We start from the raw sequence: 27,811 nt of genomic DNA, 5'->3' as shown, positions 1-27,811 counted from the left end.
ATTTCAACTGTGAAAGAAGATAATTCTGATATTTTAACATGTGAAACTGACAATTCAACACCCTCATGGCTAAAGTGGAAGAAGTATACACTTTCTTTCCCCATCTATCCAAAGCCCTTGCCTCTTTATCAGGAGGGATAGGATTTTTAACAACTGAGGCCTTCACACCTTTAGGCCCCTGAGAGACAGTTTCCGGGTCTGCCCTAGGACTCTTAAAAAGATACTTGTGAGCTTCAGGCACCCTATAATACCTATCCGGTTTAACTGGGGCAGGAGGCAAAGAATCAGGATTCAGGGAAGCCTCTGCAAAAACATCTTCCACCACATTCAAAACAGGAGGTATAGCTAAAGGCCTATGCTGGGGTAAAACAAGAATTCCCTAAGCTCTTCCTGGAATCAGAGAAATCTTGACCTTCCCATTTAAAATGCTCCCTCATGGAATGCAGAGTCTCTGAAAATGAAAAATCCTCAGGAGGAGAAGCTGAAGGAGTAGAATCATCCACATCAGAATCAGAATAAGGAGGGAACTCCTGCAAGTCTTCAGCAAGACTCAGAAGCCTCGAGCATTGCTCAAAACTCTCAAACTCAGGTTCCACCCTAGGCCTCTTATCAGGAGGGGCATAGAACCCCTTATCATAGTAATCAAATCCTCTGCCATTTTAAGCATATGTTTCTTAGGCAAAGACCCTGAAGCACTAGGAGAAACTCCCACTGAAGCAAAACTTGACCTGCCCCTCAAAGAAGCCTTGGAAACAGAAGGGGAGGCTCTAACCACCTTAGGAAGAGAGGGAAGAACAGCCACCTGAGAAGCCCCCTCAGCCTGGCCTACTTCCTGAGAGGATACATCCTGTAACAGTAAAGTCTCTCCCTGAGACTCCAAAGAAACACCTGGCAAAACCTCCGGCTCCACTGAGTTCTAAAGAACCGACGCCTGGGACTGTCGGTTCTTCCACTCTAGGCTTTGCTGTTTTGTCCTTGCGCTTTTAGCGAAGCGGCGCCGGAGCATCCGACGGCATTTTATAATTACAACGCTTCCCAAACACTAACCTGGCACAGTCTAACCTTCTCTTAATAGTGCGTTTGTTAAATCTAGCACAAGAGCGGCATCCAACAACGCCGTGCTCAGGCCCTAAACAAGGTATACACAAAGTATGGTAATCCCTATGAGGTATCTGTTTCCCACAAGAAATACAGTTATTCACTTTTTCTGACATCCGGTTAAATACTGAGGCAAGAAAAACAAAATATTCCCAACGGGGTACTTAGCCAACTTGGATTCGGTCTGAAACTCTGGCTTCAGAAACTTTCAGAACGCCAACCTGCACTCGCAAAATTGCTTCTGCATCGGACCATGCGGCAAAAAAGACTGAGGATATGACGTCGGTCATGCGCATTAGTACCCTGATGTACTGACGTCAGTCTAATGCGCCCTGACCGACGTCAGCCATATACTTTGGTATTCGGGCCGACTGGACAGCGGACTACCCAATAGTTAGGACTGCAGCAATGTGGAATGAAGAACATCCTGGTTTTAGGCTCCATACAGCACACCAGCACTACCAGGTTACAACTCATACCATACATTTCGGCCACAGAACCCAAACCGAAATACAAAAGGCGGGGGCGTATCCATATTCATCAAGGATACCCACACCTCCAGGTTAGTGGCACAGCACGATGCGTCAGAGATCATCCACGTGCAACTAACAGTGGGCAAAACTGCAATTCAAATTGTAGCTTGCTACAGATCACCCACAATGTCCCAGGACCCCCATTCCACGTTTCTGGAAACACTTGGAAACATAAAGGTCCTACCAAACACCTTAATATTGGGTGATTTCAATTACCCAAACATTAACTGGGAGAACTACTCAAGTACTAACTCCTTTGCCCAACTTTTTCTAGAATTTATAAACTCAAACGCCCTGGTTCAACTGATCAACACTCCCACCAGAGGTGACAACATATTGGACCTGGTCATCACCAACATGGGCGACCAGTGTTCCACACCAGAGGTCAACCCCTTGCTGGTTAGATATGACCATAAACAAATCACTTTGGATATCCATATTCCGCCCCCTCTCCCGGACAAGAAAGCCACCATGAAAAACTTTTCAAAAGCAAACTTCACATTACTTAAGACCGGGGTGGAAAGTTTCAAAGCCTCCATGCTGAAGAATAATACTGTCCAAGCTGCAAAATCCTTTACTAATGCATTCTGTGGGCAGCTACAAGAATGCATGGATCGTGCCATCCCAAGCAAAACCAAGACTCACTCCTCTAAGAAAAGGAAACCAGTCTGATGGACTCCTGCCATAAACAAGCTATACAATAGAAGGAGGAAACTAGTACAAAAAAAAAAAAAAGAGTAAAATCCCAAGAAGGGAAGACATCCCTGATCAGTATCAGCAAGAAACTACGATCCGTCATAAAATCATCCAAGGCGAGCTTTGAAAGAAAAATTGCCAAGGACTCCAAAGATGACCACAAGGCATTCTTTAGCTATGTCAAGAATCTAAGTGGCAATGCTCAGATCTGCTCGGAGATAGTGCAGAATGGCACAAAAATACACTGAACTGACTGATATCGCCAACATCCTGGTAGACAGGTTGAGTGCAAACCTCACCCCCATCTCACCCCCCAAAAGGACCCATAACCATATCAGAAAAATGTACAGTCCCTGAAATCACAGACACTCAGGTTAAAACAGCCCTCTCCAAAGCCAAAAACTCAGCATCAATGGGACCGGACAGTGTCCCAGGCTGCATCCTACAAGAGCTCAAAGATGAATTAACCCCTCACCTAAACACACTGTTCAACCTCAGCCTCTCCACAGGCTACATACCCATAGAGTGGTGCACAGCAACGGTTATCCCGCTCCACAAAGGCGGAGCTGCAACAGACGCTGCAACAGACCCTGGGAACTAATCGCCCTATAAGCCTGACTAGCTTGGTCTGCAAGGCTATGGAGTGCATCATCATGGAACTCATTAACAGAGACATTGGGAACCTCCAAACACTGGACCTTACAAAGTTTGGCTTTGTTAAGGGAAGATCATGCCTCCTAAACCTGGTGGACTTCTTTGAGACAGTTACCAAGGCTATAGACAAGGGAAAGGTGGCACACACAGCCTACCTAGACCTCGCTAAGGCCTTAGATACCATTCCTCCTTCTGATATTATAGACAAGCTCACCAGCCTGAACATAAACTCCTACATCACAAAATGGGTTGCCAACTGGCTCATGGACAGAACCCACATGGTGACAGTTGCGGGAGCTAGGTCCATCTCTAAACCGGTTACAAGTGGTGTTCCCCAGGGTTCAGTCCTAGGACCCCTCCTGTTTGGCATATACTTCTCAAAGGTACAGGCAAGCACAGGAGGACTATGGCTGACACACACATCCTCCAAAAGGGTCTCACTGAGATGGATACCTGGTGTCAAAATAATGGCCTCAAGCTAAATGCCAAAAAGTGCATAGTCATCCCCTTTGGAAAAAACAAAGTACCTACAAACTACCACATAGGTGGCAGTCCCCTAAATACGGAAGACGTAATAAGAGATCTGGGGACCCAAGTAGATAGTAATCTCACCTTTGATAATCACATTGCCAAAGTGGTTAGAAAATCTTTCTATGTGGCCCACCTAATCACAAAAAGGTTTGCATCCAGATCAAGAGAGTTCATTGTGCCCCTCTACTCATCACTCATCAGACCCATCTTAGAGTACAATGCCCGAAGTACCTCACCAAGAGGATCAATGGCCTCAAACAGATGCCCTATGCAGCTCGACTGAAGAAACTCCAGTTGTACTCGGTTGCATACTGCCTACTCAGAGGTGATCTCTGCCTGACATACAAGGCCATGTCCAACCCAGAATTGATGGACATACCCCACCTAAAGAAAACCTTATCCCGTTGAGCCACACGCTCTAGGGATCTAAACCTTACCACAACAACAAATAGGACATGCTGGAGGGATATATTCCTACCCAGAGACTTCCCATGCTTTGGAACAAGATCCCAATCTACATTAGGCAGAGCTCCTCGCTAACACTCTTCAAAAGAAACCTTGTCGAGTGGATGGGAAACAGAAAGTTTACCTCGGGGATCACTTCAGTGGCTCTGCTGGACAGAGGCACAGGGAAGAAATCTAAGGGGACGGCGAAAGCAAACACATTCTGGCTAGGCTTATAAATGCCTTCGGGCAGATAGCCTAGTACCCACCTATGAACATGAACATGTAGGACATAAAGCTATTTTAGAATATTTTCAGGTACTAGAGCCATTCACAAACAAAAGAAAATGTTATTGTATGACAAGGTATTGAAGAATACGGTGAACTTATTTGACAGTGTATCACAATGTGAAATTAAGGACCAAACAGGTAAACACAATAAAACTGAAAAGAACAAAGCATGTACTCACTCTTAATTTTTTCAACAACTTGGACATCAAGAACAATTGCATCCACGTGAATTTCTTTCTTTTTCTTTAAGCCCATAGTTCCACTTCTGAAATTACAACAGAGTTTAATATGGTAATGAAGCTCTACAGACAAAGAGCAATTTGCTTTTGTACAAAAATACTTTTTTTATTTTCATTTTTTAGCAAAAAAAAGTATACAACAACTCAAACATTGATTACAGGCAATGAAGGCTAAACTGAATATGATGGCAAGCATGCAAATTTTAAGTTGCATGTTATCATCTTAAACCTAAAGAATTTTTGTAATGGTTAAAGGTTAAAACCTTAATTTGATATTCTCATCCAAATAGGAATACAAACAAAGATGAAACAAACAAAAATGTTTTTATTTACAAAATTAGATTAAACACCCTCATCCTTACAAGTCAAGGATTTCATCAGACTAAGTTAAAACAAGCCTAAAAGACAGTTAAGTACTATTTTCAAAACAGACATCACTTGCTTATTGGCTAATATCAAATAGTTTAAGAGGAGGAGTTAGCACGTGAGGTTTAGTTAAAGAGCTACTACTAAAAGACCGTTTCACACATGACAGTAGTTTAAACTGTTCAACATCTTAAACTTTTTGACGGCGTCCCACCTAACTGAAAAAATATTCAAAAGGGAAATATGTACAGACAAAATTACATCCAAGTCAAAAGAAACTATAAGATGTTAAGCATTTTGTTGTTAACTCAGAAAAACATTTTGTACCCATTTTATAACCTAGCTGTACTGAATTTCAATACATTCAAACCTGGAGGAGGGGCATTGAGTCAAAATTGCCATAGGAGTTCTTTATATTCCAACTGGCTTTCCCAATCCCCTCCCCTGTGATCAATGTCAACTAGTTCTAAAATTCCAAATTTAAATTATGTGCGTGTCATATCCAGTAAGGTTGGTTTAAAAAGGGCATTGTTTTCATTTTTGCTCTTAATGCTATAATACTGGTCATAAATTTGTTTTCTTTCAGTTCTTCCTACAGAGAATTTATTACATTTTGTGTATGCAGCTAAGTAAACAAGTCCCTTGCTCCCACAATTTCCTCTTTTGAAGTGCACCTTAGCTTTTAAGACGTTGTCAAGGGTGAAGTGCTCAGCCTCTACAATATGAATACACTGGTCACATGTCCAACCCTAGGGTTGGGGTGTGAACACCTCTCATAGAAACTTTTCAAGTTTTTTAAAAATAAATTTTGGACTAGGTCCTACAATCCTCTCAAACTTAGGAAATGTTTAGGCATATTCCTATTTTTGCTAATAATCTGCTTATCTCTGCTGGATACATAATTAAAAAAAATGAAGTTGTTTTTCCTGACAATCAGCTGTTCAAATAATCACATGGTAGTCATGAACATTCTAATGACATCACCTACTTACTGATTGGCTGATTCTCCGCAGACAGTTTGTACTTTAGAATCTCCCTCACAAAGATGTGCAATAAGAAATGTATAAAAACCCTGACAGATTCTTTAAATATTTTGTATAAACAGGGAAATACTCAACATTTTAAAAACTTATTTACATTTTCACAATTGGACATGTTGGCATACAAGTTAGTCTGAGAATATACACAAATCTCCTGCCAGACATGCTAACACAGATGATTGTGTTTTCATTTTCTTCACACTAATGTAGTGCAGTCTTTGGATAATCATTTAGCAGTGGATGTGATTTCTTCAAATCTGGCTAAGGCATTTGACTTGGTTACACATTATGAGATTATCAAGGCATTAGAAAAAAGTTAGTTTATCGAAAATATTAAATGGATTACGAACTGGCAAACATGATAGAATAATTTAAGTATGTATTCAGGGTTGTGAGTCTAAGTAAATATAATAGGAAGGGAGTATACCCCTCAGTTTGGTTTTAGGCCCTTTTTATTCTGTGCATTTATGCCCTTTTCCCCAGAATAAAGTTACATGACAGAATGGAAATTTGCTAATGATGCTAAAATAGCTGGGGTTAGCAGAGGTTGGTACACCCAATAATTATCAGAATGAAACAACAATATTTAGAAAATGTTTTTAATGGCCTTCAATACACAAAATGTGTTTCATTGAGACTAAGTGCATAGTACTGGACATAGGTAGAATAAATCCAAAGCACCTTTTACAGCACAAACAGCAGTATAAATAAGGATTGTAAAGCAAAGTACAGTTTTCTAATTGTACTTCCCCAGAACAGTAGATGTTTAAATTCCTCACACTGCTGCAGTAACTTCAAGGCTATATGGGTTGTGTCCTGCCCAGGACAGAAGAACCAGACAGCCTGCATAACTCTCATCTCCCTCCCACACCTTCAATCAAGACTGTTGACTGGACAGGCCTGTGAAAGGAAATCAGCAGACAGATTGAAGCTTTTTTCAGAACTTTCTTGCCCAAAAATAAAGGAGTGTACTCAACCCAAACCTCTAAAAGATTTCATGTGTGTGTGTGTTTATATACACGCTAACAAAAACTTTGGGTTTGGTTACTGCAGCAGTGAGGAATTGGATCATCTACTGTTATGGGAAACTGCAACTTACCATGCTGTACTATGTTCATCATTCCACCTGCTGCAGTAGACTTTAGGCTATATGGGTTGATTACCAAAGTATATTCAACCTGGGAGGAAGAAGGATATGGATTCAGGAGCACCTGCGGAATGGTCCAAGCAAAGTCTGTCCTAGATCTAGAAAAAGAACTTGCAGTTTATAATGTCTTGTAAAAGCTATGTACAGAAGACCATGTAGCCAACTCTAGAATGCTTCTAGAGTCCACCACTTTCCAGTATGCCATCACAGAACCCAAGGCTCAAGGCTCTAGTAAAATGCGCCTTTATACTACACAGAACTAGTTTACCATGGCAGGCATAACAAAAAGGAATGGCTGAGGAAAACCATCTGGAAATAGTCTGTTTTTATTTTATCATTTGTTGACTTGGTTAGTCCCGTTAGATTAGTGGCCTCTTTTCAGGGGAGACATGAGGTGGTATTTATAAAGGTTGTCCTTTCTTTGTCACAACACAAGAAACCAATGGCTGCTTTTCTCAAGGACTTAGTACTGTTAAAACAGTTTCTGAACTGCATAGCCATGTCCAGAGTACGTAAAATCCCTTCTTCCTGGTTCTGAGGACCCAGATAGATGGTTTGATTCAAAATAAACTCTAAAATGACTTAGGGTCACATTAAGAATAAATCCCTCATTCATAACCACTCTCTATGGAAGACCAAACAGGTTTAACCACCATGACAGCCTTCAACTCTGCCACCCTTACTGCAGACATCAGAGCAATAAGAACAACAGTTTTCCATGTAATGGACCTCAAGTGTGCTTGATGAGCATATTCAAATGGAGACATGGTTAACTTTTCCAGTTCAAAGTTAAGATCTCAAGAAAGAGCAACCTATTTATCAGGAGGCTGTTTATGAGGAGTTCTCAGGTACAGAACTCCCTTCAGAAGCTGTTTGACTAGATATGTTGAAATGGCTGCAAGATGTACCTTGATAGTGGAACACAAGAGACCAGTGGATAGTAACACACACATTTAAGCACCAATGGTACATAATCCCTGATGGTTTCTTGGTTTTTGGCTGAGCGCCATCTAAAAATCTTTTCCACTTGCCAATACAAGATTTTCTAGTTGCAGGTTTTCTTGCCTCCTTTAATACCTGCTGCACATCCTCAGGGAAGAGATGCCTAAAAGGAATTTAAGTTTAACCACCCTAGCAAATAGTTGAGGATGTTTTAGACTCGGGTGTGTCAAACTACCCCTGTTTTCTGCAAGAAGGTGCACTTTGTGAGGAAGTCTATAGTAATTCCTCTTGGCCAATTTCATCATGCAACTGTCATGTTTTCATTAACTGTCATATCATTACAATTCTGTGTATGTTCATATACTATTCTATGTATATACAGCTACTATTTTCAGTAGAAGTATCATTATTACTAGCCGTATTTATGTACATTTATTATATAAATCTTGCATAACTGCCTTCTACTCATTCTGTAAAATACATTTCTCCCAGGCCTCTGCTGAAAACTGGACTTGTGCCAGTCAGCTTTTACCAGTATACAACAGCAACAAAACACAAATAAGGAATTGGATAAAAAAGGAGAATCAATGTTACCTTGGACAAAAGGGGATCACCACAATGTACTTTGGTGAGTCATTTTTGTGTCTTCAGAATTACCCTAGACATCAGTGAAAAGACATACAGGAACATTCCTTAGTACAGGAAAGAAAAGTCATCCATTTTCCAGGCTTGTTCGCAAGGACTACTACAGTAGAATTTGTTCGGTTGTCTGTTTTGAAAGGAGGCAAACTCTCTATTTGAGGTGTTCCCCACAACTGAATTGGTTCTTGGAAGTCCCCCTCATTCCATTTCTACTCAGGATAGTCTGTCCTGGTTTTGCTCAGCCACTATGTTTTGCTCTGATGGAATATAAGATGCTTGGATGGTTAAGAAGAACTGAAGAGCCACATCCCAAGTCATCATAGTCAGCTTGCACAGATGGTACATCATGGTGACCCCATGCTCGTTTACGTACCACATCATTGTGTTGGTGACATCTGTAATCACCTGAGGAGGACCAGGAGACCAAAGATGAAGGAGACATTTTAAGGAATGAATCTTAGCCAACATATTTTTGACAATGACGTGCTTTGGTCTGTCTGAGAAGTTCCATAGGCCTTGCACCTTGTGGCCCCTCCAAGTGAAAAATGAGGTGTGTGTGTGTGTGTGTGTGTGTGTGTGTGTGTGTGTGTGTGTGTGTGTGTGTGTGTACTGGCTTAAAGGCAGAGGAGAAAAAGGAAGATCTGGATTTACTTACATCTGTGGTTTCTTTTTGACAAAGCCCAAAATTGAAATCTGTAGTTTTAGAATGGACCACCGAATCTTTCTCATGTATAGCTAGGAATCATGAAAATCATAGAAACCATGAACCCCATGATCCTGAGATAATCTCTGGTCGAAGTCTGACATAAATTTAAGAAGCTTGGGAAAGATTCTATATAAAAATCCACTTTCTCCTGCATCAAAAAGCCTTTTGCTGAGTGAAGTCTGTAAGACAGCCCAGAAAGACATGGTCAAGGAGGATTTCTAAGCATTTATTCGAAATTACTAAAAGCTTTTGAAATATTTGTACTATACTTTGCATATGTATTAACTGTGCAATTTTTCACCCCAGGTCTCTGCTGAAAAAGGGCAACAGCTCAGTCAGACTAACCAGGTCAACAATTGTCAAATAAATAAAATTTGTCAGAAGAGAAGAAACCCATTATAAATGACTCGACATCTGGCAAACTATTCTGTACAGATGTGCAAGTCAACTAAATGCCATTCAGTCTGCAATGGGATATGACTAAAGCTAGACATTTTGTAAACACCCTTGGAACTGTAGACAATCTAAAGGGTAATGCAGAGAACTGATAATGTGACCCAAACAGAGAAAATCTGAGAAATTATGTGAAGCCTCTGGCTATGGGAATGTGATGATATGCATCTTTTAGATGTAATGTTACCATAAAACTTCTTTGACAAGTGAGAGGTAACAGAATATCAACGGTCAGCATCTTGAATGTTGTAATTTTCACATACAGATTTAGAAAGGAAAGATCTAGAACTTTTCAGCAAGAAGACTCTTTTAGTACCAGAAATGTTCTGGAATAAAAGCATTTGTCCCTTTGATCTAATGTTATCGGTTCTATATACCTAGGTTGAGCAAGCGCTGAAGAACCAGAGAACAAAACTGTTTTTTTTTTGGGGGGGGGGCACCTCTGAAAGGAAGAATTTGTATCTAGTGCCAAATGCACCCCTCCTGAACCACTAACACCTAGGAGCCTGAAACAACCTGTTAAAAACAGAATGTACAAAGCCAGTTTCTAGGACAGATTTTAGAGATCGGGGCAGGAGAGGTGCAAAAGTGGGAAAAAGACTGCTGGCTTAATCATTTTGAAGTTTTGAACTGTCCCTTTTAGGAAAAGATCCCCATTTTTGCTTTTCCCACCTGCCACTTCTTTTTGGCTCACCATTTGGCTTGAGAATGCAAGGACTGTTTGTTCCGTTTCTTAGAAAGAAAACAGGACTTGGGAAGTTTTAACAGGGGGAAATGGAACATTTTGGTAACTCCATGTATTAATTTCCCTCTTCAACAAATTGAGGACCCAAGTAGCAGATGGCCAAACAAAAACCTCCCTATCTAAAGCGGAATTACCCCAACAGAAAACTTCTGTTTACCTCCCCAGGCTTACTTCCTCAACACTAGAGCAGTAGCCCTAGACACAGTATCTCCACAATCATACAGCACTCTTATAAGGCAGGTTTTGATACCCGAGAAATGTTAGAAACAATGGAATTCAGATAGGCACTACTTGATGGAGGAAGTGTAGCAGACAATTCTCTCAAACTGTTTGCACAAAACAGAACAAATCCCCATGTACTAATCATACCCATGTACTAGTCTGATAGTTAAGAATTCTATATGCCAAAGAGGAAGAAGAAAAAATATTCTCTGACCAAATCTATCCAGTATCAGCAGGAGAAAAATTGGAAGACACAGAGTATATTGTCAGTTGGTGAATATAAAGATATGGCCACAGAGTCAGACCCAAGACTGGAAAACAAATAGTTTGAGAAAAACTTTGTAAAGTCTACCTTTTTAGGAATTGACGTCTGAGAATCTGGATTATTACAGGAAACATTAAATACATCCTCTAGGGCAGATATAGTAGGAGGTATGAAGTGGAATGAGGCATATCATAATATCACCTCAGTTCAGGAGGAACATCCTGCAGGAAAAGAAGACCTGTCTTTTCCTCAGGAATGTCTCTGTTGACAAGATTTGCAGGTAAGGATTTCTGAGCAGCAGGATTAACCACCTGTAACAATTTCTGGCTACAGAAAGAAAATCATCCTTTTTAAAAGACACCATGTCTTCAGATGAACAATGTTTACCCTTTAATTCTTTTTTCTTTATAGGTTTGGATGAAGGCACTTTTGCCACATCTAGAGGTCTATTTCTCAAACTACACCATTCAACATCTCTCAAAGTATTTCCCTGATCCAGAAGAGATGGTTTTCCAATGCTCTGATTGGACACTGGAACGGATAAAGAGGATGTGGCTGAGTCCCAGTTCATTATGGCTATAAGGACTACACCAGAATACAGAGAGTCCAGTGAGTGACCTGAGAATGACTAATGGCCCTGCAGATTCACCCACCATCAGCTAAGGTGTTGAGAGAACCCAAAGTCTCAGCAAAGGCTCTTTGGCAAGTTATTTTTTCTATCTAGGTACAGCAGGAGTGGGTTAAACATCCATGCTGCAAACTGGGGAGGATGTCTTAAACGTGGTACTGTTTGCTGGATCAAGTTATTTGGAAGATAAGTGGTCAAAAAATATTCTGAAGCAGGTTGCTTACACTTACAGCCCCCAAAACACACTAATGCATAAAATGCATGCTAAATTCCTGTCAGGAAATCTCTTTTTCAAAAATTCATCATGACAGAAAAAAAATGGTAAGATACTGTCGCTTAGTGTACTCAAGCACTAATGTACCCTGTAACAGTACTGGCTTGTATAAAACACTTCCAGACACTAAACATTTCATTGAATAATGCAAATTTTACATAAGCTTTACATTGTCTCACAAAAATATCCCCCAAACAGCAGTCCCCAAGAAGAAACTTCTAATATTGGAAGGGAAACTTAAGTTTTGTAAAGGGGAAATACCATTTTCAAAATTCTGTGTGGAAGGGTTACCCAACTAGGGACTTACCTGCCAGAAACTAAGCTGAAGGGACGTCTTCTACTCCTGTGAAGCCTCCAAGCTGCTTCTTTACAAGGCGGCAAGAAAGTACTGAAAAAAGCTTCACTCTGACTGCTGTTTTCCTTTCAAAGGGCTGTCTGATCAGCAGTCAGAGTGAAGGTGTAGGAGGTAGTCAAAGCTTTTAGAAACTGGATGGTGGTTGTGTCCTGGGCAGGAAACATGCCATAGAGCCTAAAGGCTACTACAGTAGTGGGGACAATGAACGTCATGAAGAGTTGGGTATCAGTACCTATAGAAATGCTTATACAACTTTATGTTTTTTGTGTATACTCTAAAACAAATACTGGGAGATCATAAAAGGTAAAGATTTTTTTTTTACCAAAAAGATCAGATGATGTTCTGCAATATCAAATAAGAGATTCAGGGGACTAAACATGTTCATTATTTATAGCACCAAAGGGGACATTTGATTTGGGTATTTAAGCGTAAATTGAGGTTATTAGTTGTTTATTACAGACAAAACTTCCTAAAACATGCAAGATTTAAGCTGAATAATGAGCATTTAGTGGAGCTAAAAGTGAAACAAATCACAAATGGGTATAGTTCACTCTCTCTTAGTCCAGAGCTGGAACGTGGAATTTTCTTCCACTAGAGTGATTAGACAGGCTGGAACCACTGAAGTGTTCAAGGATGACTTACAATATGGTGAAAAGGTTTTCTGGTCATAACCTTTATGAATAGTGGGCAATACTGATTTCTCATGATATCTATGGACCAGATGGAACATTGAACATTAACTTAGAAAGTTGCTAGAACAACATATTTTGCATTTGAATGAAGTATGTGAAGTCTGAAATTCTGTCTGCCATGGTTTACAGATCCCAATCCTTAATGACTTGCAAGAATACACACACATTTTATGATGGAGAGACCACACACAGGAAGCAAAAATCTCAACATTTTGCAAACTTCTAGACAGTTAAGGTGTATGCCTAACAATATCCAGCATCATTAGCATTTTTGGATAATCCAGAGACTTGTGCAGCCTTGCCAGCTTGGAATTGTTAAAATTGCCTCAGCAAGCTAATCTAAAGAGATGAACCTAATTTCACCAGGTGCTTCTATTACTACCTTTTCAGAAAAGGGCACATCCACTGGGTTCAGAACTTCCAAAATGCTTTCTAAACCCTAAAAGTTTATAATGAAATTAGCATTTTATTCTCCTTTGCTAGGAATAGCCCGAGCCATATCCCCTACCCCTAAGCCATGAGATGGTTTACCAAAACCTCTTGGAGGCCATCGGAAAGTAATTTTTTGTGGCTTCAAACTCCTTCAACACTTAGACCACTGATGCCGATGGTACCCACCTGCCAAATGTGGAATAAGACCATTATTCTTTAATCCGACAGCTTCCAGTACCACTGGTGCCTCATTTCATGACCTAAATTCAAACGCCCATATTAGCACACTCAACAATGGACCATTCACAGTGTCAAAATTTCTTGTCTGTGCCATATAAAAAGTGGCACAGTACCATATCAGCTTCAGTTTGTTCTTTCTTGTGGTCAAAATGAACATGATATCTCCAAATGAAGCAGATAAAAAGGGTCACTTTAACACATAAGAAAAAAAAAAACATCTTTCACTTTTCCTGACCAAAGAAAAAATATAACAAAAAAGTCTTGCAATAAGAACGTTTTCTCTAAGACCCACTGCTTTAAAGGCTATTATGAAACAATGTTTTTGTCCAAACATAGTTCCTGTAGCATGTTACAAGTACAGGAAACATACTCAAAAAATATGACTTACTGGAAGATGGATTTGGAAAAACAATTAAGCAGTAACCATTACGCAGAATGTTCCTAGTAGAATTAGCTCACTTTCTGGAAGCAATGACCAAGCTGCAATGCTTGGTAAATTAATATGCTGCATTCAAAAGCTTCAGCACTACAGACTTCTCTGACAGATGACCTGCTACGGAAAGCAAATGGGATGTAACCAGCAGCACTGTACATTTGATTTCTGTGCAACTAGCAGAGCATTTTTTTTTCTCTGACTTAAGTAAAGATAGTTATACTATACTAAATACATGAATCAGTTTTTTGTTAAAGCTTTTGCAATATTTACATGCATCAAGAGTGTGGCATAAAATCATCGCCAAGTTAGCAAGATTTACATACAAGAGCATATTTAAAGGCCTCCAGCCGACAAAATTACAAGCTTGATTCTGAATATATATAACACTGCCTTTATGAAACAGAAAAAAGCTCTTCATGTGCAAGCTCATATAATTATGAACTTTCTAAGGCAATTACAATTTCTGAACTTAATACATAATTAATCTGAAGCAGTAGTACAATTATATTCTCCAAGACATCTATGATTAAGAATGATAAACACACTTAGGGCTCTGTTATGAAGACTAGGAGAACATATGGAGAGGCAGTTGGTTTGCCTTTCCTCTTTCCCATATAGGTTCTTGTGTGACAACAGCGTAAATGTTTACCTGCGGCTTGCTGCTAACAGGTAAAGATTATTCCTCAGATCAGCTGGGTGTCAACCTCTCAGTCATTCTCCAATACAAACACATCCCTATCAGAGCTGTCTATTGGAATAAATATTTTGTCCTACTTGCTGTTACTGAGGCATACATGGGTAAAGCTCTGACTAAGACACAGACAACCTCACACTTGAACAATTCATGCACTGGAGAGGTGGATTGGGAGTGGTCAGTCAGTGCTGGCTCACCTACCCAAGGGAGGTAATAGTCCAGTCTGCTGCACTGCAGACTCTTACCAGAGTAGAAGGCGGCATGCAGCACTATGGACAAAGGATGTGTGCTTGAATCCTGCCTAGCCATTTATGGCAACCTTCATGAGGTACACGTGTGGGAGTGTATATACATCAGAGATAAAGTGTTGTAAGTCTTCTCAGTTTACACAGTGCAAACATCAGCTGACAATGAGTAGGGCAAGGTCTACAGAAAATCCCTCCCTCATCAAAAGTGTGTTTGGTTGGCTTGGAATGTCAGAATTGTGATACAATTCTTTGGACCGGGGAGAATTAGTCAGTCATTAAACATTGATAGCCATGACCTGAGAGGTTAAAACTAGAACTTTATGACACTGAGATGAGTATGACTCTAATGAAGTGGAAGATGTGGTGGAAAAGGACAACTAAAACGCCGCTTGTGGCTGTGTGGATGACATCCAGCAGCCAGGAGGTTCTTGTAGCAACACCCCATCTCAGCAAGAATCACAACAAGACTAACCTTTTCTGAATGGAAGAGGTCTCTCAGAGTGATGTGAGAGGCAAATGGCTATGGTACATCATGTCTTTTTTATGGAAGAACAACTGATTGTATGTTGAAGTTTAAAAACTAAGCACACCTCTGCTTTTTGTTAATTCTGTTGCGGTTGACTGCTAGTCATTTACATGCATTAGAAGAGCACAGTAATAGCCTTTTAAGAAGCACTTTTATGAATACATTAATCGTGTGACTAAGTTTTTTACCTGATTTTTAAAATAACATGTTATAATGTTAAAGTGGAGTCAACGAAGAAACTGTAGCAAAAGTTGTTCTGTGTTTATGAGATGTCAATTATTACTATGTGTTTCCATTTTACTGATCAACATAATGCTGGTGAGTTTATTTGACTGCATACAGATTTTATTTTCTGTGCACTGCTGTGAGCATACGGATGCATGCATTTACCAGTATTCTGTGTTTTGACTTGAAACGCTACTAATACATTGCATGTTTGAGATATGGCAAGCATTCCTCTTCTTTACATGCTCCAACAACTTTTTGGTGAGGTAGTTTAAAAATCAGATATGGCAAGCATTCCTCTTCTTTACATGCTCCAACAACTTTTTGGTGAGGTAGTTTAAAAATCAGATATGGCAAGCATTCCTCTTCTTTACATGCTCCAACAACTTTTTGGTGAGGTAGTTTAAAAATCAGATATTGACAACACGTTAGTTTTTTGTGGTCTGGAGTTATCAAAAAAACAGTTGCTTAACAGCAGTCTTTCTAAACTGATGCATATTATTCATGTACTCCCTTATTTTTACTTTAGAACTCTGCAATTGCTACTCTTCTTGTTCTTTAAAGTTTCCCCTTATTGTGTAATATGTAAATCTTTGTCAGCCTTTCTAAATAGAAAAACTTTGAAAGCAAATGCTTGGACTTAGTGGTCACTTGAACACCATCATGGCTGGCTTGTACTCCAGAAAAACATACACAGAAACGTTGTATGCCAAACACTTCCGTTCTTTTAATAGAACTTCATCTGAGCCTCTCTAAATATCCTTGTTTCTTCTTTACCATATCTTTTATTTTTATTTATTTGCTATTTTTAAACTCTACTTTCATTTTATCCTACTCACTAGCTATAACTTTGAGTACTTTCTATCTTTCCTAATTAACTCATGAATAATTTCCACTATCAATTTTTTAAATTCCTCTCTTTTAACAGGTAGGTAGGGAAGCACCAGTGTATCATCTTAATTACCAAGACAAACATGCAGGGTATCGACTGGTACATGATTTGAGATAGTTATCGGATGTGTGTTAAAGTTCTCAATTAAATGCACATGTTCCTGTGAAATTATAAAGTTCTCAATTAAATGCACATGTTCCTGTGAAATATAATTTCTGTCTAGTCTAGCCCAATTACTGTACCTTGGAGAATAATATGCAAATTTTCTCAGGGTTCCTACTATTCAACTGACATCTTCTACCCTCCTTTGTTATATTGTCTTTTAGGCTCCCAAGATAGACCCTTATTGGGCAAATGAAATTCCTGTCTTCATCTGCAAGTAATATTCCCTTCTGAAAGCCGATTATTTCTCCTCAAATAAAATTTAAGCTTCATAATAGCAGTTTTAGGTGGAATATAAATACATGCCAGTGTAATCCTCACTCCTTGCCAGTAGCCCCTTCTATCACTATTGTAACTCCTCTAGCAATTAATATAAGTACTACTCTTTTCCTTTGTCCTGATATTCTGATGAATATCCCTCCTGAAATCCTTTCTTTACCAAATACATATGCTTCGTTCTTTCCAAATGTGAATCCTGTCGAATTGCTATTTGCACTCTGCATTTCAACATAATTAAATATTCTATCCTTTTGCCTATACCTGTGAGACCATTCACATTCCAAAATAATATGAAAAGTGTTGCCATTATGATAAGAAGTGTTTATTCCTACCCATTATATATAACAGCCTTTTTAAATACCTATTTCCAATTTTTTCTTTTATACACACTTCCACTAATGTTTGGCAGGTCAATCCTTTATATATTTTTTCTCATCATTAACATTGCAACTTATGTCACATTTTACAAGACTGTTTAATGAAAACCCTCAAACAAAAAACACCCTCAGAATACCCCCATAACCTGCTAACTTAAGACAAATATACAAAACTATATGCATCTTCAAATAATGAAGTTTACCCCTATTAATAGTAACAACTGTCCCAAACAGAAACCTAAAATTGAGGTTGCCCATGCCAAGATGTTAGGAAGGCTTTTGATGGTTCCATTTAGCTTCATTTTCCAGAATGTCTGGGTTGAGATCAGAGAACACACCACTACATGCATCAGTAATGTCAGGGTCCTTCTTACATTTCTGCCACCTCTTCTTGATATTTTCTTATTTTAAGTCTCTCTCATCTTAGGCTTTATTCAGTACTTTCTACTTGGAATTTCCCTTAAAATCAACAATATTCATGCACAGATAACTTGTCCTTTCTGTCGCTGTCTTTCAGTTGTTTGGACCGTTAATCTTAATACTTCTCGACTCTCTTTGCTATTCCCCAAAACTCTGCAATCAGTTTGACATATTTTCCCTATTGCCACTGCCTTTTGTTTCCTCCTTTCCATAGCCATTTGCAAAACCTTTAAAGTCAGCCATCCTTCCTCCTTAATTTTCTATTTGGAATATTTCTGGCACCATCTCATGGATGTGATCAAAAACTTATGTCCATAGGTTTTAAGGTACTCTCTCCATTCTACTCACTTAAATCTATTCCTCACTTCCATTACATATTCATTTGGAATATTGTTGAGCTCATATCTCACTTGTCTATATGCTTTTCATTTTCTTTAATTTGATTCTAAACTTCCTCTAAGAATCAGATGGTCTGACTCACTATAAGTTTCAAGTCCTTGTTTTTGCTGACTGTATAGAACTCTTCCATCTCGGACTGCGAAGTACATAGTCAATCTGACTTTAGTATTGACCATCTGGCGATATTCATGTATAAAGCAGTTTCTTAGGCTACTGAAATAGAGTGTTTACTTTAAGCAGTGAGTTACCTTGGCAGAATTCTACCAGTCTATGTCCTGTTTCATTTTATACTCCAAGGCCAAACCTGACTATTATTGTGGTTGTACTCATCAATTTAAGCATTCCAATTCATTATGATGAATAGAATTTTTTGTGTTACTTCCAAAAGCAACTGTAAACCTTCATAAAGCAGTAAGAATTGCTAGAACTACAGATTTAGGCAATGCAGTTACCAGTGAAGGAAAAAAGTGGGAATAGATTTCAGAACTGTCCTCTCCGCGGTTGGGTAGCACTCAAAAGACATGCATGCATAAATGGGTGTGCCTTCGTTGAAGGTTGGGTGTCGAGCTGGCACCTCTGCGTTTCAAAAAAAATCTACTGCCAATCATTAGTGGACCGGAGTTCCGCTGTGGCAATCCCTTACTGGGAAAAAGCCAAAAGGACTGATGACTTAAGCCCATAAGCTTAACAAGTCTAGTCTGCAAAGCTATGGAGAGGATCATAATGGAGCTCATAAACAAAGATATAGGGGACTTGCAGACATTGGACCCGACCCAGTTTGGCTTCGTCAAGGGAAGATCATGCCTTTTGAACTTGGTCGACTTCTTCGAAACAGTCATCAAGGCCATTGATGAGGGAAAGGCAGTCCATACAGCCTACCTTGACCTTGCAAAGGCTTTCGACACAATACCCCACTCGGGTATTGTAGAAAAACTTACCAGCTTAAATGTAAACCCATATGTCACAAGATGGGTTGCAAACTGGCTTAAGGACAGAACCCACAGGGTTAGAGTTGCTGGCGCTATGACTCCAAGCCGGTCACAAGTGGTGTCCCACAGGGCTCGGTCCTTGGCCCCCTATTGTTCGGCATCTACTTCTCAGAAGTACAGACCAACATGGGAGGACTTTGGCTGACAAAGTCTGCAGACGACTGCAAACTGGGCGCCATAGTGGAAAGTGCATCAGACACGGATATCCTTCAGAAGGGACTCACGGAAACAGATAGCTGGTGCCAGAGCCATGGCCTGAAGTTAAACGCCAAAAAATGTATAGTCATACCCTTCGGGAAAAACAAGGTAACCCCAAGCTACCATATAGATGGCAATCCACTAAGCACAGAAGAGGTTATCAGGGACCTGGGGACCCAGGTTGACAGTGGCCTTTCTTTTGACACTCACGTTGCTAAAGTGGTTAGAAAGACCTTCTACATTGCCCACCTGATCATGAAGGATTCACATCCAGATCTAGTGAGGTCATTGTTCCCCTGTACTCTTCACTTATCAGACCAATGATCGAGTACAATGCCCCATTCGGGATGTATCTCACCCGAAATCTGCAGCAATTGGAGAGACCCCAAAAGTTCCTCACCAAAAGGATAAAGGGACTCCAAAATCTGTCATATGCTGCCAGATTGAAGAAACTCCAGCTCTATTCAGTCGCATACAGTCTGCTCAGAGGTGACATGTGCCTGACATACAAGGCCATGTCCAACCCGGAATTAATGGACATGCTCCACCTCAAAAAATCCAAATCCACCAAAACCACTAGAGCAAGCGACTTAAACCTTAGCACGGATATAAATAGGACGTGCTGGAGGGATAGATTTATCACTCAGACATTCCCTATGCTGTGGAATAAAATCCCGGTCCATGTGAGGCAGAGCACCTCACTGGCTCTGTTCAAGAGAAATCTTGACCTGTGGATGGGAGATCGTAGGTTTACCCCGGGAATCATCTCTGTGTCACTGCTGGACAGAGGCACAACAAACTAATGGGCACAGTATTTTTTCATATAAGGGGTGGCGTAAGCCACAAAAATTTGGTCTAGGCTTATAAATGCCTTAGGGCAGATAGCCTAGTATAAACCTATGAACCTAAGTGCAGCTACTGAAACATGTTACAACAACAGGGTAGGCCTGCAAATAACTCATCAGAAAGGGAAGAAATTTGGCCATTTTTCATTCATTCAAGAAAAAAAGTATGTCCGTAACTTGATGAAGTTCAAAGCTAATAAAATAACGACCAATTAATTGAGAAAGCAATTGCTTCAGAAGACATATCAGTCACATCTGGGAATGGTAAAGTGCAAACAGCAGAAAGAAAGAAATACAATGTTTTGAATAGGAATCTTAACTCTGAGAGAACTGGTACAAAAATGGGTCCTCTGCAAAGCCTTCCTAAACAAAAAAATCTAAAGAAGAGATGCTAGTGTGCCCAGTCCCAGATCTGTGGAGCAGAGTGGGTAAAGATAAATTCCTATTCAAAGACAAGGGGCTTGATTCCAAAAGACTTGCTCTTACACTGAGTGCAGGATGACAGAAGGTCTTTTGGAATCTGGTCCCCATGGTGTAAGCCTGCTTATAGATAAGACTTAACCAAAGTAAGTCGCTTGCACTGACAGCGGGACTTTCAGAATCATGGCAGATTTGCAACAGCAACTCGTTTGGAATCTGGCCCAGGATATGCAGCTTATCATTCCAACTTCACTGAAATAATCAAACTGATAGACAAAACAAATCCAAATATGATCAGTGCATTAAAGAGTATACTCTGGAGACAGTGAATATGTTTACATATCTGACACTGGGCCAAAATGCACAAATGTGCAATTCAGAAGATTTGTAGAAGAATGAGAATCCAGACATGTAATGTCCAAGCATACACCATAATCAGTCCCATGGTCAAGTGGAGGTATCAATTCGAACACAAAGAAGCCAATGAAAAATTGCTACAGCACAACCTTGCTGTGTTGCAGTACAGGAATACTTTACTGTAGTAACTCAATTGCTCAAATGCTGAAGGGTAGAAGCTGAAAAGCAAATTACCTACTTGAACTGGGTTGTTAATGCCTAAGCATCAACATAAAGTAAATTAAATCAGCAAATAATCAGCAGATAGGGATTACTACTATAACAGACACTACAGAAGGCTACTACAGTTACAAGCTGGAAATGAAGCAAAACTCCTAAAGATAAGGAGAAAGTCTACATTAAAACCAAGATCCAAATGTTTGAGGGATGAAAGTAATCTGTATAGAAGAAATCAATATAGTCAAGACTGACTTTCAGAAAGGAAGAGCAACATGAAGTAATACAGCTAGTCAAAGACTGTGAAAAGTGTAATGGACAAAAGCTGCAGATACATACTTTTGAAGCCATATGTCTTAATGCAGCTGCTGTGCAGCAAGTAGGAATCTCAAAAGCAAGACAAGATGGCCAGTGCAGGCAGTCCTGTTAAATTCCTCACATATGGGAGAATGCAAAAAAAAATGTAAATAACTGATAACATGCAGAGCATGATGCAAAGATTTATGTGATCAGTACAACGTAATGTGTGCAATGTTATATATAACACATATTTCTGGCTGTAGAAAAGGGAGATGTTACATGTATTTGGCATTAAATGGTAATGAGCTAGCTACAGTGATAAGCGTGCATGTGGTACACACCCGTTCCACAGAATTCAGTCTGCAGAACTAACCTCATGGAGTTTACACCAGTGTTATGTACCAAACTTCCTGTCAAGGAACATGGTAAACAGCAGTACATCTCTTTTGCACCTCTGCTGCAACATTTCCTCCGAAATTGATGCTGGCATGATCTTTCTGTTTCTTTCTGCACTAGATAGATGTATTGCATACCACATGTCTGAATCTTCCTCACAATGTTCTGCTCTGTGTAGTAGCATACCACTTCATAGATGATGCATGCAGGTTTTCTGGAGTCGTCACTCACTCTCTGTATAACTATATTTACATCATTAATGGAGCCATTATTGAATCCCCAAATGATGTGGATACTCTACAAAAGGGCCTTACAGAAACAGATGCTTGGTGCCAGAGCCATGGGCTCAAGCTCAATGCCAAGAAATGTATTGTTATCCCCTTTGGGAAAAAACATGTATCCATGAATTACCATATAGGTGGCAGTACACTAAACACAGAAAGTGTGATAAGAGACTTAGGGACACAGGTGGACAGTGGTCTCACCTTCGATAACCACATCGCCACAACAGTCAGGAAATCCTTCTATGTGGCACACCTCATCACGAAGGGCTTTTCATCCAGAAAAAGGAGGTCATTGTCCCACTGTACTCATCCCTCATTAGACCCATTATAGAATACAATGCCCCATTTGGTATGTACCTCTCAAGACATCTGCAACAACTGGAAAGGCCTCAGAAATACCTCACTAAAAGAATCACAGGCCTAAAGCAGATGCCCTATGCTGACCGCCTTAAAAACTCCAGCTATACTCTGTCGCATATCGTCTACTCAGAGGCGATCTCTGCTTAACATACAAGGCCATGTCAAACCCAGAGCTGTTGGACATGCTACACTTAAAGAAATCCCAATCCCTCAGAGCTACACGCTCCAGGGATCTAAACCTTGTCATCACAATAAACAAAACATGTTGGAGGGATAGGTTCCTGACCCAGAGACTCCCCAGACTCTGGAATAGATTGCCCATACATGTCAAGCAGAGTGCCTCTTTGGACCTCTTCAAGAGGAACCTTGACGATTGGATGGGAGAAAGGAAATTCACCCCAGGGATCACGTCAGTCGCCCTGCTAGACAGGGGTCCAGGAAAGTAAATAATGTGGGAAGAAATATTCAGGGAATTGTTATGGCTAGGCTTGTATAGGCCCTAGGGCTGATAGCCTAGTACTAACCTATGAACCTATGAACCTATAAAGACACACAGTCTATACATTTATGTGCAAGTCAGTGAACTATTATGTCACTATGTAAAGCAAAATGCTGTTGTGCAAGTACCTTATTTCCGCTTCTTTAATATCAGCTGTCCATCAGTGTAGTTCACATGTATTCCAGGTACAATGCATGATGTCTCCGAAGCACTCCTTCAAACAAGCATTTTATTGGTGTAATTTAATTGTTAATTCTAGTCTCAGAATCTCAGTCCAACTCAAAACACTGTCTACTAACAACAGTCTCAGAATCACCTGCATGTATCAGATGTGTAATAAATGTACATCTTGAAAAAACTGCAGTCCTTCACCTACCTCATTCAGACTCGCACATGTATCTTATGTGATATTTCCGACACACTGCTGCATATCCAGAAAGAAAGGCCAATGGAGCTAGCAGAGCCACAGTTCTAGTCTTTGTCTCCTACTCTGCATTTTCAAATATAAAATGTTAAATGGTATCAGAAGTAAATCACAAGGGAAGGGGATACTGCAATGCTGAGATAAACGTCAGAGTTATTATCAGCCACACAAAAATAATGTGTTATTTGCCGTTTGTTCTTTCTAAGGATACAAAATTCCACATTAATTCATTAACACAGGCACATGCATTTTAATAATTAAGCAAACTATTATGTACTTTATTGGGTTACATGATTCCGCAGTATTTTCGTTAAATGATTCATTAGCAGAAGACAGAAAGACATCTCAGTGTTGTGATAAATGTGAAAGCACCCTCAGAGAAACAAACGATCTGTACTGAGTGAGTGAAATTACTCACCATAGAGAGAATAAAAAAAGTCAGAAGCGGGTAACTTTGCATAAAAAACAAAAAAAATGGAAATGAAGGCGAAGAGGAGTAACAATTTGCCACAGGAGTCATGGGAAGCATGAAGTAGGACTCTGAAAAGTTATTCAGCAGATGCAATAAGCATAAAACAAAATGCAGAATGTTAAATGCACTTAAATGGCAGATAAGGCTGGATTACTGTCTCCTTCAGCCAACACACAGAGCTAAGGTAATCAAGCATGTATAAACTATGGACAGAAGAAATCAGTTTGCCAAGCTGTGTAAAATGCAAGAAACAAATATAAAACTGAAAAAAAATGTCTTTGAACAATATATAAAGAATGAGTTGTCTTTGAGCACAATAACTGCAAATGTGAATAGTGTTACCAGCATGCAACTAATCTGTGCAAAACAGAAAAGAATAAAATGAGGGCATATCAGGATAATATGCATGAGTTTAGAAAGACTACTGTTAAGCAACTACAGTTCTGACAACTCCAGAGCACTTAACACAATGATGTAGACAGCAGAAAGTATAAAAGGGCTGTCATCAAACTTAGGTAGCCTATAACAAGAAAAATAACCAGCGATCCTGCAGAGGTATTAGAAATATTCCCTGAATTTTATGAAAATGTATAAAAACCATAGAAATGTGGAAATCGAGAAAATATAAATGGAAATATTTATGGAAGACTTAATTATGTCAAAGTTAGAGGTAGATGAAGTTCAACAACTAACAGTTAAGTTAGGAGGAGATGAGAAAAGCAGTGATGTATAATCAAGCTTCAGAAACATATACTGCATGATAACTATAAGAATCCGAGGAGGTTAGAAAGGATGGAGAAAGAAATTGGATAAGCAATTCACAAAAACAATGGGGTGGTATATGTATGCCTCCCAAATATGCAACAAAGTCTAGAAGACTTACGATCTTTGCTTGAAGTGTTTACATAGGTATTTTTATACGCCAAGTAGACAAAGAATTTTTCCTCAGGTAGACAGCAAATGTTGCAGGTGTGACGGGGGAGAAAGAGGTAATTGGGAACACATTTTTCTGGGAGTGTAACGAGTTTGCAGACTTTAAAGATTCCCTGCAGATGGTCTGTAAGAGATACTCGATGAGCAAATTGGTGTAACTAATGAAATTGTTTTTTGAGCTATGATACAGAATCGGAATTACCTAGACATAGTAATGCTTTGCTGAGTCTAATTAGGGTGGCTGCCAAAAAAAATCAATTACTAGAAAATGGAAATAAAAGTCTAAACCAACTTTACTAGAAAAATTGAGTATAGTAACAGAGGTAAAACAACTGAAAATGGGATCTTTAGAAAAGGCTAGGAGCAGATTACATAGGAAAAAATGGAAATATGGGAACACCACATGCAGAGAAGGAACAAGGTTTAAAAGAACTCAGAATTTGAATGAGCCATGTAATGTTTGACTGAGAATGACTGGATAGATTATAAGTGATGTATAATGTCTACAACTATAGTTATGTCAATATGGTTTGTGATTTATAATGTTTGCAACTAAAATTATGTCAATATGGTTTTATTTTCATTTATATAACTGTATGACTGTCTATAACATATATGATAATTTAATAAAGATCTTTCTTATTAAAAAATCTTCAGGAAAGTCTCCAAGAACAGATGGTCTTCCTGTGGAAGCCTGGAGTGAAGAAAGGTATAATGATCTGGAAGATTTTAATACACATTTAAAAGGAGGGGAAGCACCATCAACTTGAAAGAAAGCTATAGTGGCTGTATTACTTAAAGACTGTAAAGATCCATCAGACCCAGCTTCATATAAACCCTTTTCAACTATAAAACAAAGTGTTCATGTCTATTGCAGCTAAAGGAATTGCAAAAGTGCTGCCAACATTTTTAGATTTGGATCAATGTGGTTTTGTGGAGGGGAGGCAAATATTGGTCAACATTAATAGAACAATAATGATCCAGAGGGAAGCAGAATGTAAGAAAATATGACTACTGTTAGTGGGACTTAATGCACAGAAAGCATTCGACAGTGTAAGCTGTGATTTTATTAATAGGACAATGCAAACATTTGCATTTCTTGATATAATAATACTGTTAATTAGAAGAATATATGAAGGATCTGAAGCAAGAATTAAAGTGGGAGGGTTCCACTCTGAGAAACTGTGTTTGAACAGAGGCAGGAGTGTCATCTTTCCTCTTAGTTAAATGCTTTGTACTTACAGCCACTGTAAAAAAAATAAGGGATTCATAAATACAAGGATATAATTGGTATGGTGATAAAGAAAAGTTGGCTTTATTTGCACATAATATTTTGCACCACATAAATCCAAAATAAAAAACATCCCAGTGTTTTGGAGTATTTTGAGATAGTTTCAAGTCATAAAATTAATAATGATAAAACAAACGTATTAGCCATAAATTACACACCCACACAAAAATTGGTTTGGCAATACCCATATTTATGGGGGCACGGTAAGATAAAGTATTTAGTAGTAAAAAGGCTTCTGTTATGGCAGCTAAGGACAAGTGGGAAAAGATTAAACAAAATATAATGCAAAAACTGAGGAACTGTAAACTTTTGTTTATGGCAGAGGGATAGAGGAATCTTAAGTGAAAGACCTGCAATGGTATCGTTTTTAGTTGAATCTAAAACAGAAGTTGCTGTTAAAGAGGGGGATAATTAGTACGGCATACAAAATACTGAATGACAAATATAAAAAACTATCACTAAAGGAGATACTGCCAGCACAGCTAGTTGGAATTTTGTAAATAATTATATATCATTTCTGAATATCAAAATGATTTATATAAGATGCTTGTATTACAACTGTATGTCATGTATATATCAAACTTCTTTGTACAGACATGGGTGTTGAAAAGATATTTTATAAAGTGTTGTGTTTAAAATGTAATCACAGTGTGTCCTATTGGAAGAAAACATAAATGTACATGCACTACTGTAACTGTCTAAATGTATATATTGTAACAGTGGAAACTGGAATACATGAGGTTAACGTCAGTCCAGCAAATTTTAGAAAAATAGTTGAAATTAAATTATTTTATAGGCTACGCAATAAAAAAATGGTATCTTTTAGTTGTCACTGCAGCTAGAAACAAAGAGTCTGTGCTAAAAAGATTTCTGTATTGTCATGAAAGAATGAAATTGTTTTATGACTTCCAGCATCTGTCAAAGATCTGATGTTTTTTCGTAGGTAGATGCGAAATACTGCCAGCTTCCAGCAGTGGGAGTTTTGCCTGGGAACTACAGTCAGATGGCAAGAAGTGATGTCATTCTGCAAGCTAGTTCCACAGTAATATTTGCGATATTAACTTGAGAAGTCTTAGTGAGGCAGAGCATTCTCCATTCTGTCTTGGACATGATGACAACTAGAAAAACCCATTCACCACATTTGCCTTGCTCTTTTAGTAAATTCTTAGATTATAGTATAATTTTCTTACATATAGTCAGGACTATAGCGAAGCTTAGTTTAGATATTTTTTATTTATTTCTTTGAGACTGTCCTGCAATGTTGTTTTAAATAAGCCAAACTAACCAGTACAAATAAAGCAGCTCCAAATATATTTGAAGAAACATACAGACAAAGACACCCAGATGTGGAGAATTTAACAATACAAAAAAATAAGATCACAAAAGGTGAATGAAGAACAGAAGATTAGTAAAGTAGAAGTTAAACAAATAATAGCCGAGGTTATGGAACACCTGCGAAGTGAAGGATTTAGTGTAGAAAATCTCACACAATTTATGTCACAGCATGATGGAACAAGGAGTCCCCAAATTAAGG

At 39.0% G+C, this 27,811-nt stretch overlaps 1 protein-coding gene across 1 annotated transcript in view; it reads right to left on the bottom strand.

The window, feature by feature from the left end:
- The window catches only part of THADA (THADA armadillo repeat containing), a 3,943,996-nt gene that overhangs the window by 3,908,141 nt on the left and 8,044 nt on the right, over positions 1-27,811 (bottom strand). The window contains exon 2 of the mRNA XM_044073699.1: positions 4,427-4,512. Coding sequence (XP_043929634.1) covers positions 4,427-4,502 — 76 coding nt within the window. The 5' untranslated portion in view covers positions 4,503-4,512. The remainder of the gene's footprint in view (positions 1-4,426; positions 4,513-27,811) is intronic.

The sequence above is a fragment of the Protopterus annectens genome, chromosome 6.part0 (genome assembly GCF_019279795.1).
Source record: "Protopterus annectens isolate FY-2018-M chromosome 6.part0, PAN1.0, whole genome shotgun sequence".
Lineage (NCBI taxonomy): Eukaryota > Metazoa > Chordata > Ceratodontiformes > Protopteridae > Protopterus > Protopterus annectens.
This window is presented reverse-complemented; position numbering and strand designations above follow the sequence as displayed.